This window comes from Thalassophryne amazonica, chromosome 16 (genome assembly GCF_902500255.1).
Source record: "Thalassophryne amazonica chromosome 16, fThaAma1.1, whole genome shotgun sequence".
NCBI lineage: Eukaryota > Metazoa > Chordata > Actinopteri > Batrachoidiformes > Batrachoididae > Thalassophryne > Thalassophryne amazonica.
This window is the reverse complement of record NC_047118.1, coordinates 36,174,898-36,188,343: the sequence shown is the minus strand read 5'-3', so window position 1 is coordinate 36,188,343 and position 13,446 is coordinate 36,174,898. Positions and strand designations below refer to the sequence as shown.

Below are 13,446 nucleotides of genomic sequence, written 5' to 3'. Positions count from 1 at the left end.
CTACGCTTCCTCCTCACAGTCACCCAGTCAGCCTGCTTTCCCGGCTGCTCGGGATCTGCCAGGGGGTAACTAACGGCGGCTAAGCTACCTTGGTCCGCACCGACTACAGGGGCCTGGCTAGCTGTAGAATTTTCCACGGTGCGGAGCCGAGTCTCCAATTCGCCCAGCCTGGCCTCCAAAGCTACGAATAAGCTACACTTATTACAAGTACCGCTACTGCTAAAGGAGGCCGAGGAATAACTAAACATTTCACACCCAGAGCAGATAAGTGCGGGAGAGACAGGAGAAGCCGCCATGCTAAATCGGCTAAGAGCTAGTAGCTACGCTAAGCTAGCGGATTCCTAAAAACACGCAAATAATGTGTAAATAATTTAGAGGTGATTCAGCAGAAGGAGTGCTTTAGTTAAGGCACGTAAAGATTACACTGGGAAACAAATCGTAATCTAGATAACTAGATCAATCTAACTGCGCAGATTAAACAGCTAACAGATATAGAAAAACACAGCTGTGCTCCGGAACAGGAAGTGATACAATACCGCAGTGAGAGCCAACCACCAGTAGAGGCAAGCATCATGGTTACGATGATGAACTGGAGTCAGGTCGAGACCCCGATGAGCTTCCCTGAGACGGTTTCTGACAGTTTGTGCAGAAATTGTTTGGTTATGCAAACCGATTGTTTCAGCAGCTGTCTGAGTGGCTGTTCTCAGACGATCTTGGAGGAGAACATGCTGGATGTGGAGGTCCTGGGCTGGTGTGATTACACGTGGTCTGCGGTTGTGAGGCTGGTTGGATGTACTGCCAAATTCTCTGAAACGCCTTTGGAGACGGCTTATGGTAGAGAAATGAACATTCAATACACGAGCAACCTGTCTGGTTGACATTCCTGCTGTCAGCATGCCAATTGCACGCTCCCTCAAATCTTGCGACATCTGTGGCATTGTGCTGTGTGATAAAACTGCACCTTTCAGAGTGGCCTTTTATTGTGGGCAGTCTAAGGCACACCTGTGCACTAATCATGGTGTCTAATCAGCATCTTGATATGGCACACCTGTGAGGTGGGATGGATTATCTCAGCAAAGGAGAAGTGCTCACTATCACAGATTTAGACTGGTTTGTGAACAATATTTGAGGGAAATGGTGATATTGTGGATGTGGAAAAAGTTTTAGATCTTTGAGTTCATCTCATACAAAATGGAAGCAAAACCAAAAGTGTTGCGTTTATATTTTTGTTGAGTGTATATATGCTACTCTGGAACCACCCCTAAACCCACAGTCCAACTGTCAACCCCACTGAGGTCCTTAGTCTGGGTCTCATTAACATAAGATCACTAGCCTCAAAATCGTTGTTGGTTAATGATCTAATTATTGATCATCACTTAGATATGATTGGGTTATGTGAAACCAGGCTTAAACCTACAGCTGTCCTCCCCTTAAATGACGCCTGCCCACCAGCATATACATTTAGTCACATTCCTTGTGATGCGAAGCAAGGCGGGCGTGTTGCTCTTATTTATAAATCTAGGTTTAGCTTATTAGCTGTTGGGGGTCACAAATATAACTCGTTTGAGAATCTGATTCTCCACTTTGCTCAGGATATTACACATTGCCAAGGTCAGAAGAATAAAAATCAGCCGTATTACTTTGTCACTGGCCCATATTCTGAATTCTGTGCATTCATCTCTAACCTGTCAACGAGTGCAGATAACATTCTGATCATTGGCGACTTTAACGTTCATATAAATAAGCCTTCTGATCCCTTCTGCAAATCATTTATGGAAATTGTGGATGCATTAGGATTTCGGCAATGCATTCAGGACTCGACGCACATTAGTGGAAATACCATGGATTTGGTTCTCTCATGTGGTATTGCTGTCACGAATATGGACATCACACCTCTTACAGTGGTCTCTGATCACTCACTTATTAAGTTTACAGGTTCGCTGCCATGGTTAGTGGAACAACAACCTTGTATATCACTACGGCGATGCACCAACTCCTCAACTAAGACTGAACTCAAAGCTAGACTGCCTGATGTCTTAGCGTCTTGTGGATAGTTTAAACTCAGTGCTCAAAACTACACTCGACATGATTGCGCCACCTTTGTTAAAATCGTGCCCCCCCAAAACACAGTCACCTTGGTTCAATGATTACCTGCACAACCTCAAGCATAAGGCAAGAGGTCTAGAACGGAAATGGCGTAGTTCAAAATTAAAAGTATTCCACCTTGCCTGGCGTGATGCTATCTTAGACTATTAGCATGCATTACTGGCTACAAAGTGGACCTATTACTCTGATTTGATGAACAAAAACAAGCATAACTCAAAGTTCTTGTTCAACACGGTGGCAACACTTATTCATGGACAACCACCTGTAGTTGACAGCACAAGATTTCCTGTATTACTTTGAGAAGAAAATAGAAGGCATCAGGTTAAACATATCCCAGCATGCCTTAACCCAGCCACTACACCCTACTATTGAGGTGGGCTCCATTACTGAGGTATTACCTAGATTTACAGAATTTGAGTGACTCTTGGGCCGACTGTGCTGGAAATTATTAATCTTTCTTTAACTTCTGGATCCGTTCCTAAATGTTTCAAATCTGCAGTGATTAAACCATTACTTAAGAAACCTAATCTTGACCCTAGTGTACTGAAAAACTATCGCCCGATATCAAATCTATCATTTTGCTCTAAAATTCTGGAAAAAGTGGTTTCACGGCAGCTTGTGGACTAGCTTACAGAGAATAATCTCTATGAGCCACTGCAGTCTGCTTTTAGAAAATATTCCACAGAGATGGCTCTCACTAAAGTGGTGAATGATCTTCTGCTTGCAATGGATTCGGACACCACTACGGTTCTGGTGCTGTTAGATCTCAGTGCTGCATTTGATACCAAATTATTTGATACCATATTCAATTTGATAGGCTGGAAAATCATTTGGGGATTACTGGGAGTGCCCTTGCATACTTGACCAGTTGCTCTCACTAATTTCTGTACAGTAACACTACCTCTAACCTTAGTGACATGAAATTTGGGGTTCCGTAGGGGTCCGTCTTAGGCCCCCTGCTTTTCTCCCTTTATATAGCACCCCTTGAGCACATATTTCAATTTCAATTTATATAGCACCAAATCACAACAGAGTTGCCTCAAAGCACTTCACACAGGTAAGGTCTAACCTTACCAACCCCCAGAGCAACAGTGGTAAGGAAAAACTCCCTCTGAGGAAGAATCCTCAAGCGGACCAGACTCAAAGGGGTGACCCTCTGCTTGGGCCATGCTACAAACATAAACTACAGAACAATTCACGGACGAATATACAAGAAATGCTGTTGGCACACAGGACAGGAGGGCCGCCAACACAAATACAACTCCCATCTCTGGATGGAGCTGCACCTTAAACAGAGAGAAAAAACAGAATCGGGCATCAGAAAGACAAAAAAAAATACTGTATAATTGCGGCACTATGGGATTACCTTTCACTGCTATGCTGATGATACTCAGTTAAGCATGCCGATAACTGCTGGTCATCTCATCCACATAAAATCCTTAGACGATTGCCTTGCATCAGTGAGAAGCTGGATGTCTAGAAACTTCCTACTTTTAAACTCTGATAAGACTGAAATGATGCTTCTTGGTCCAGTGAGACATCGGCATCAATTTGAGCAGTTAACACTTAGCCTAGGCTAGTGTGTCATACATCACATGGACAAAGTGAGGAACTTTGGGGTAATTTTTGATGCTAGGTTGCCCTTTGGACTCCACATTAGAAATATTACGAGGACTGCTTTCTTCCACTTGCGAAATAAAGCGAAGATTCGTCCCATCCTGTCTATGGCTGATGCTGAGACCCCCATCCATGCGTTTGTCTCTTCGAGATTGGACTACTGCAATGTTTTATTTTCTGGTTTACCGCAGTCCAGCATTAGGGGTCTCCAATTAGTTCAAAATGCTGCTGCCAGACTTTTGACACAAAGCAGAAAGTTTGACCACATTACACCCATTTTGGCATCTCTTCACCGGCTTCCTGTCCCAGTGAGATCAGATTTTAAGGTTCTGCTACTAGTCTATAAAATTGTTCATGGACTGGCACCTCCCGACCTAGCTGACCTAATTAAACCTTACGTACCGGCCCGGGCTTTGCGTTCTCAGGGTGCAGGACTACTTTGGGTCCCTAGAATAAGAAGTCTGCGGGTCACAAAGCTTTCTCTTATTGTGCCCGTTCTGTGGAATGATCTCCCTGCATCAATAAAACAGTCAGATTCTGTGGAGGCTTTCAAGTCCAGACTTAAGACACACTTATTCTCCCTTTCATATGGCTAGCTTACTGGCATAGTATAGTTCTATGCTTTTCACTCTTAGTTCATTTTATTAGGAAACGGAGTGTGCCGCAGCCTCAATTTTATCTAAATTCTGGGTCTTTTAGTGAAGCTTAGGGCTAGTGGCTGGCAATCACCTTAGTAGTTCCTGTTTTTCTTGTTGTTTAATGCTGACAAATTATACTGTATTTCTTGTCTTTCTGATGCTTGATTCTGTTTTTTTCCTCTCTGTTTAAAGGTGCAGCTCCATCCAGAGATGGGTGTGGTATCTGTGCTGGAGACCCTCCTGTCCTGTGCACCAACAGCTTTTCCTGTATACTCGTTTTGTGAATTGTTCTGTAACTTATGTCTGTAGCATGGCCCAAGCAGAGGCTCACCCCTTTGAGTCTGGTCTGCTTGAGGTTTCTTCCTCAGAGGGAGTTTTTCCTTACCACTGTTTCTCTGGGGGTTGGTAAGGTTAGACCTTACTTGTGTGAAGTGCCTCTGAGGCAACTCTGTTGTGATTTGGCGCTATATAAACGAAAATAAATTGAATTGAAGCTTTTTAATTATTCTGTAAAGACTCAAAGTAACCTTTCAGCCTGTGGTCCAGATATTCCAGCAGAACCCTGATGATCTGAATGATTGACAGGATGAGGGAACCAAAGGCCAAAGTTCCTGTGTGATACCTAAGAGAAGACAAAAGTACACTGCCTTTCAAATAGGTCTGAAAAACTACACGTGTATCAGGAAGAAGGGGAGGGGGATGAATGAATGGATGAATCAGCACTTAAAGTTCACACACACCTGAGTGATCTCCCCAGTGCTGAAAAAATTGGGCATTTCGGCATATCATCTGGCTTAACGAAGGCCCAATAGTAGGAAGAAAAGGCCCCAGCCAGAGTCATCTGTCCCAGAGCCATGACAAAGTTGGCACACCAAAACAACATGAAGACATTGAAGAACTGCAATCCAATCAGGTATTTGTGGTAAACAGTCTCTCCACCGTAGAAAGCAAACAGGCACTCCGAATCAGGACACTGTGCTTTCATCTGAGTGCTGCTGTAGTTCTAAAACAACATCAACACGGGAAAGAAACCAATATGAATTTGGAAAGTTTACCTTTTATCCGATTGTACCTTATCGACATTTCTGTTATTACTTAACAAAAGCACAAAATTGTATGAATAAAATGTCATTAGGATACACATTTTATTATTAAAAAGGTAAAAAAAAAAAACACTAAGGAATTAAGTGCAACTACTTAAGCTGTTCAAAAAAGGTGCATTAGCATTCAAATATTATAGAATAATGTGGTGTTGAACATCAGGATGTTATGAGAACTTACAGCAGGGTCACACGTTTTTCTTGAGTGCTCACACGCGGTCTCGTTAAAAACTTTGTAGATGGGCTCATTTGAGGTAGATAAGAAACTGATTATTTCAGTCAAGGACCACAAAGACGCATTCAGCATCTGTCCATCAGCACATGCATCATTTATACACTTTTTTTTTTTTTTTTTAACTAAAAGCCAGTAGCAGCTGCTTTGGTCTTTGTTGTACAGGCCTCAGTTTCTCTCTCTCTCACACACACACACACACACACACACACACACACACACACACACATGTACTGTCTGGTGGCAAACCCTCCTCAGTGTCTCCCCCCCATATGCCTCCTGAACAGGACTTCAACAGAACTGAAGAGTTAAATTATTACTCAAACTGTGCCACGGTGGACTCATTATTCCTTAAAAGGATACATTGCAGTAACTGCCCAGTAAGCAATAACTATGGCCAGGAGGAGAAAAGTGAACAGGGGGTAAAAAAGGGAACACATCACATGTCCAATGGCTCTGCAAAGATAAAACATTGAAACATTAGGCACTAAACATTAGACACATACAAGCCAAAATAGCAAGTTACACTTTAAAATTACTTTATCTGCAGCAGTTGTTAACCTTCAATGCACATAAAATAATCAAATCAATTTTATTTATATAGCGCCAAATCACAACAAACAGTTGCCCCAAGGCGCTTTATATTGTAAGGCAAGGCCATACAATAATTACGGAAAAACCCCAACGGTCAAAACGACCCCCTGTGAGCAAGCACTTGGCAACAGTGGGAAGGAAAAACTCCCTTTTAATAGGAAGAAACCTCCAGCCAATAATAATTAAAAGAAAAAAAAAAAAGATTAAAAATAGCATTTGCACAATTTGTTGTTTGTGCAGACAAGCAGAATAATACAACCCCAATTCCAATGAAGTTGGGACGTTGTGTAAAAGGTAAATAAAAACAGAATACAATGATTTTCAAATCGTCTTCAACCTGTATTCAATTGAATACACCACAAAAGACACGATATTTAATGTTCAAACTGATCAATTTTATTTTTGTGCAAATATTTGCTCATTTTGAAATGGATGCCTGCAACACGTTTCAAAAAAGCTGGGACAGTGGTATGTTTACCACTGTGTTACATCACCTTTCTTACTAACAACACTCAATAAGCGTTTGGGAACTGAGGACACTAATTGTTGAAGCTTTGTAGGTGGAATTCTTTCCCATTCTTGCTTGATGTACGAATTCAGTTGTTCAACAGTCTCCGTTGTCGTATTTTGCGCTTCATAATACACCACACATTTTCAATGGGCGACAGGTCAGGCAGGCCAGTCTAGTACCTGCACTCTTTTACTATGAAGCCACGCTGTTGTAACATGTGCACAATGGGGCTTGGCATTGTCTTGCTGAAATAAGCAGGGACGTCCCTGAAAAAGATGTTGCTTGGATGGCAGCATGTGTTGCTCCAAAACCTGGATGTATCTTTCAGCATTGATGGTGCCATCACAGATGTGTAAGTTGCCCATGCCATGGGCACGAACACACCCCCATACCATCACAGATGCTGGCTTTTGAACTTTGCACTGGTAACAATCTGGATGGTCTTTTTCCTTTTTTGTCTGGAGGACACGACATCCATGATTTACAGGTACAAAAATAATTTGAAATGTGGACTCAGACCACAGCACACTTTTCCACTTTGCGTCTGTCCATTTCAAATGAGCTCAGGCCCAGAGAAGGCGGCGGTGTTTCTGGATGATGATGTATGGCTTTCACTTTGCATGGTAGAGTTTTAACTTGCACTTGTAGATGTACTGACGAACTGTGTTCACTGACAATGGTTTTCTGAAGTGTTCCTGAGCCCACGTGGTAAGATCCTTTACACAATGATGTCGGTTTTTAATGCAGTGCCACCTGAGAGATCAAAGGTCACGGGCATTCAATGTTGGTTTTCGGCCTTGCCGCTTACATGTAACAAGTTCTCCAGAGTCTCTGAATCTTCCAATTATATTATGGACTGTAGATGAGGGAATCCCTAAATTCCTTGCAACTGAATGTTGAGAAACATTGTTCTTAAACTGTTGGACTATTTTTTTCAAGCAGCTATTCATAAAGTGGTGATCCTCGCCCCATCTTTGCTTGTGAACGGCTGGGCCTTTTGGGGATGCTCCTTTTATACCCAATGACGACACTCACCTGTTTCCAATTAACTTGTTCACCTGTTGAATGTTCTAAACAGGTGTTCTTTGAGCATTCAACTTTCCCAGTCTTTTGTTATCACTGTCCCAGATTTTTTGAAACGTGTTGCAGTCATCCATTTCAAAATGAGCAAATATTTGCACAAAAACAAAAAGGTCTATCAGTTTGAACATTAAATATCTTGTCTTTGTGGTGTACTCAGTTGAATATATGTTGAAGAGGATTTGCAAATCCTTGTATTCTGTTTTTAGTTATATTTCACACAATGTCCCAACTTCATTGGAACTGGGGTTGTAATATTTTTTTTTTTTAAATAATATCACATTTCATAGAGAAGGACTTTGTTTCAAAAGAAAACACCCAGCCAATTCCAGTGTCTTGTCACCAATAGCTAATTTTTTGACATGCTTGATGTCAGTGACATCAGATGCCTCATACATTTGTGTGGAAAATAAAGCAGTGCAAGTAGTGATTCAACAGAACAAAGTTGTACTATGTACATGGCAATGGTCTGGTGTCTTGGTGGCTTCCCTCACTAAACTCCTTCTTGCACGGTCACTCAGTTTTTGTGAACAGCACCATACTGTTTCTATTTCTTGAACTAAATAGAATCTATGACATTCTGTGAGTTGGATTTTTTTTTTTTCCACTGACCCGTCCGCTGACTCATCTGAAGAAAACCAGCCGCAAAAGTCTTGATTTAGTTGTATGATACTAAAGAGTATTACTTACTAATTACTTACTATTACTTAACATATCATGTGACTTTAAACGGCATAACTCCAGAATTTTAATATAGGAAAGACTGATTTATTTACCAAAACAATAAAATGTGTAAGAGTCCAAGGGCTTATCAACTTTCACTTGCTACTGCATCTATACAACATCATCAACAAAGAATTTCAGAAACCAGGTCATTTCAGATGATAATATCAAAAACATTGAGGAATTGTAGAATTTTGAACTACATAAATAAAATCAAATTGAATTAAAGTTCTACACGTCCACTCCTTCCATTCTCTCTAATCGTTCTTTGCTCAGAGGTCTTTGATGAAGTCTAACCTGCTTGCTTCTTTAAGAAGTGCAATAGCAATGAGGATCCTCTTCCTGAGAAAGATGAGCAGCAGGATAATGATGACCTCCACAATGGCCAGGATAATCACTGGAGTAGAAGAAATAAACTGTCAATCTACTAGCTGGGGAGGAGTCACTGTAAATCCACACAAGATATTTAGTTTGAATACACGGTGTTACAATTTTACAGCAGCGTCTTAAAGTCTGTGTACTAACTGAAGGCCAGCCACGTCTGTCTAATGTGCAGGTAAACTGTGAAGTCTGTCTGGAAGCCCAGCTCCTGCAGAGTTACATTTGCACCAGGTTCCCCTTTCAGGGAAGCATACTCCATGTAGCAGTGGAAGATACCTAGAAAATTATCAGAAAAACAATCCACAAAACACACAAAAATATTTTTAAATAGGCAATGGAAAGAAAAAGGAGAAGAAAGCATAAACATAAATCTAATAAAGGAATGAATTCTTATAGAAAATAAGGATATTTGTTTCTGCAGACGCTAGTCGTCTAGTAAACAAGAGGAGTGTAAGTAGAAAAAAAAATCACTGGTGAAACAGTTTAGGTGAGAATAATAATGACGAGCTAACGTACCATATGCAATGACCCCAATCACCAGGACGACCATGATCCAAACCATGATCCCTGCCAGGAACCGCAGGAGGACGATGAAGAGCAGGCTGAGGAGCGTAGCAATAACCAATCCTCTAGAGAGTGGAGGGAGTGAACATTGAAATTAATCACAGAAATGAACTGGACAACAGCTAACATTTCTTATTCGTAGACGAGATCAAAGTCAAGAGCTGTGGGCATTGGTTATTTAATCATATAGAATAGTGACTTACATTAGGATCCAGTACCAGGATTGGGTGTAATCTTCAAAGATTTTCATGACCGCTTGACGAGCCTCAATCGCCACTGTAGCATTCCTGTGGAAATATTCCCGTCACTTTAATCACTATCAGAGGTGTCAAGTAAGTACACTTTTTAGGTATCTGTACTCCTTTACTTATTTTTCTGCCTACCTCTGACTTCTACTCATTACATTTTTAAAACAAACAGCCTCGTTACTCTTGGCTTCAGTTTAATGTTTATATATATATATATATATATATATATATATATATTTCACGTCATGTGCGCCTGTAATCAACTTTTCTGCAGCACGGCTTTGCTTTGAACCGTGAACCAATCGAAGCAGTGGTTCGCAGATTGAATGCTTCGACCTATTGCTTCGTTTATTCTTTCTTTCTTTCGCTTAATTTTCCCCCGCTAAAATCCTAAAGAGCATACTTCTGTGAGTATTATTTACCTTTTCTACGTTAAACCGACCTGTTATGGTCTTCTGAAACAGCTGATAGATGTATTTTATAACTTAAAAACGGGAGCGACGCTAACGCGTTAGCATGTCTATGGCGTTTTCAATGTTAAAAGTTAGCATTAAGCAGTTGCAGCTCTCATCACGTTCGGGTGCATTTGTTTTCAAATTGTAATATTTCTTAAATTTATTTTTGTTTATATATCAATAATCTAATGATTATTATATATAATTTTAGAGAAAGAGGGAAAAAGCACCTGAATAGAAACACAACAGAAAATATAAAAGCAACTAACAATGAACATACATAAATAAATACATACATAAATAAGTGTTTCCTGTGAACACCTAGTGACTCTTACACCTCCACTTCATCCCTGTCTTATTTAATGATGGTCAAACCATATTTTCAATGTGTTAATTTCTTCAGTGATTTCCTCCAGAACTATCTGCCAAACTAGAAAACTGCTGCATCCTTGTAAGAGGAATGAATTTGAATAAGGAAAAGTTGTGTTGTTTTTTTTTGTTGTTGTTGTTTTTTTTCCTTCACTAAATGGATGCTGCACTCACTCCAGTTTATTGTCTGGAATAGTCCCAGATTGCATTTCAGAGCTTCTAGAATTGAAACATTTTCATGCAGGTGGTGTTGGGGGGTAATTTTGGGTTTTGGGCCACATGTAGAACGAATCAGATTTTAAATTAAGCTTTCAATTCATATAGTGGCATCTACCTTTTTTTTTTTTTTCTTTTTTTTTTTAAAGGTTACTTTATACTTTTATACTTTAAGTAGGTTTTGGAGCACATACTTTTTCACTTTTACTTGAGTAAAGAGGTCAAGTTGATACTTCAACTTTTATCTATACTTCTACTTAAGTAACAAATGTGTGTACTTTTGACACCACTGATCACTATGCAAGCCTGCTGGCGTTATCCACTTCAGGTACTACTGGTAAGTGTACTGTGATCATCCAGCATGTAAGACATGAATGTCACTGGTGAGATAAGAGAATCCCTCAACAAGTTTCATGGCACAATCTCCAATACGCTCCCTTCACTCTACCACTTCATCTATTCAAATGTAGGGAAAGAGTGAAGTGGTAGGATGAAGGGAGGATAATGGGATTGGGCCCAGACTCACTTCTAATACTGAATTCCAGGAAGTCACTGAAAGCCCAGACTGACAGTTTTCTGCATCTTAATTTAACTGTATTGATTTCATGTATTATCATTGCTTGTTTTTACTCAACACGTCTTTGACTACCTTGCAAAGCACTGTACAAATGAAATGCACTAATACTTTAAAAATATACTCACTTGACTCCATCTACTAAGTCCTTGGCATCTCTTATTTTTCCATATTCATCAGTAAACTGAGACTTGTTTCCCACAGTTATCACTCCTCCTTTCTTGTCCAAAGCTGGGAAACACCGACGAGTGACTAAAGTGAAGTGGGGGGGTAAAAGTTAACAAGGCACTTCTGTTGCCTAATTTTGTGCCACATTGCTAACAGCAGCTTGACATGCAAAATTCGAAACTTTTTTATATTTATATAAATGACAGGTCAGGTAACACACACACACACACACACACACACACACACACACACACACACACACACACACACACACACACACAGTAGTGCTCAGAATAATAGTGCTATGTGACTAAGAAGATTAATCCAGGTTTTGAGTATATTTCTTATTGTTACATGGGAAACAAGTTACCAGTAGATTCTCACAAATCCAACAAGACCAAGCATTCATGATATGCACATTCTTAAGGCTATGAAATTGGGCTATTAGTAAAAAAAAAGTAGAAAAGGGGGTGTTCACAATAATAGTAGCATCTGCTGTTGACGCTACAAACTCAAAACTATTATGTTCAAACTGCTTTTTTAGCAATCCTGTGAATCACTAAACTAGTATTTAGTTGTATAACCACAGTTTTTCATGATTTCTTCACATCTGCGAGGCATTAATTTTGTTGGTTTGGAACCAAGATTTTGCTCATTTACTAGTGTGCTTGGGGTCATTGTCTTGTTGAAACACCCATTTCAAGGGCATGTCCTCTTCAGCATAAGGCAACATGACCTCTTCAAGTATTTTGACATATCCAAACTGATCCATGATACCTGGTATGCGACATATAGGCCCAACACCATAGTAGGAGAAACATGTCCATATCATGATGCTTGCACCACCATGCTTCACTGTCTTCACTGTGAATTGTGGCTTAAATTCAGAGTTTGGGGGTCATCTCACAAACTGTCTGTGGCCCTTGGACCCAAAAAGAACAATTTTACTCTTATCAGTCCACAAAATATTCCTCCATTTCTCTTTAGGCCAGTTGATGTGTTATTTGGCAAATTGTAACCTCTTCTGCACGTCTTTTACTTAACAGAAGACATTGTGGGGGATTCTTGCAAATAAATTAGCTTCACACAGGCGTCTTCTAACTGTCACAGCACTTACAGGTAACTCCAGGCTGTCTTTGATCATCCTGGAGCTGATCAGTGGGTGAGCCTTTGCCATTCTGGTTATTTTTCTATCCATTTTGATGGTTGTTTTCTATTTTCTTCCACGCGTCTCTGTTTTTTTTTTTTTTTTGTCCATTTTAAAGCATTGGAGATCATTGTAGATGAACAGCCTATAATTTTTTGCTCCTGCGTATAAGTTTTCCCCTCTCCAATCAACTTTTTAATCAAACTACGCTGTTCTTCTGAACAGTGTCTTGAACGTCCCACTTTCCTCAGGCTTTCAAAGAGAAAAGCATGTTCAACAGGTGCTGGCTTCATCCTTAAATAGGGGACACCTGATTCACACCTGTTTGTTCCACAAAATTGATGAACTCACTGACTGAATGCCACACTATTATTATTGTGAACACCCCCTTTTCTACTTTTTTTTTTACTAATAGCCCAATTTCATAGCCTTAAGAGTGTGCATATCATGAATGCTTGGTGTTGTTGGATTTGTGAGAATCTACTGGTACCTTGTTTCCCATGTAACAATAAGAAATATACTCAAAACTTGGATTAATCTTTTTAGTCACATAGCACTACTATTATTCTGAACACTACTGTATATAACATAGCTATGGTGTAAATTTAATTTATCAGTTTGTTCTCTAGGACAGACTAGATCCAAAAATACATTATTTAAGTTAAAAATATTTGTTACAAGTGGTCAAATCAGTGTTCACATGAGGCCTTTACTTTTCAACAC

At 40.0% G+C, this 13,446-nt stretch overlaps 1 protein-coding gene across 4 annotated transcripts in view; it reads right to left on the bottom strand.

The window, feature by feature from the left end:
- The window catches only part of LOC117528117 (choline transporter-like protein 2), an 82,329-nt gene that overhangs the window by 20,429 nt on the left and 48,454 nt on the right, over window positions 1–13,446 (bottom strand). For all 4 annotated transcript variants that reach the window (XM_034190680.1, XM_034190677.1, XM_034190679.1 and 1 more), the window contains 9 exons: window positions 11,537–11,660; window positions 9,750–9,833; window positions 9,499–9,611; window positions 9,127–9,258; window positions 8,899–8,998; window positions 6,057–6,149; window positions 5,643–5,727; window positions 5,102–5,364; window positions 4,889–4,983 (listed from right to left, as the gene is read on the bottom strand). In XM_034190680.1, the coding sequence (XP_034046571.1) occupies window positions 4,889–4,983; window positions 5,102–5,364; window positions 5,643–5,727; window positions 6,057–6,149; window positions 8,899–8,998; window positions 9,127–9,258; window positions 9,499–9,611; window positions 9,750–9,833; window positions 11,537–11,660 (1,089 nt within the window). The remainder of the gene's footprint in view (window positions 1–4,888; window positions 4,984–5,101; window positions 5,365–5,642; window positions 5,728–6,056; window positions 6,150–8,898; window positions 8,999–9,126; window positions 9,259–9,498; window positions 9,612–9,749; window positions 9,834–11,536; window positions 11,661–13,446) is intronic.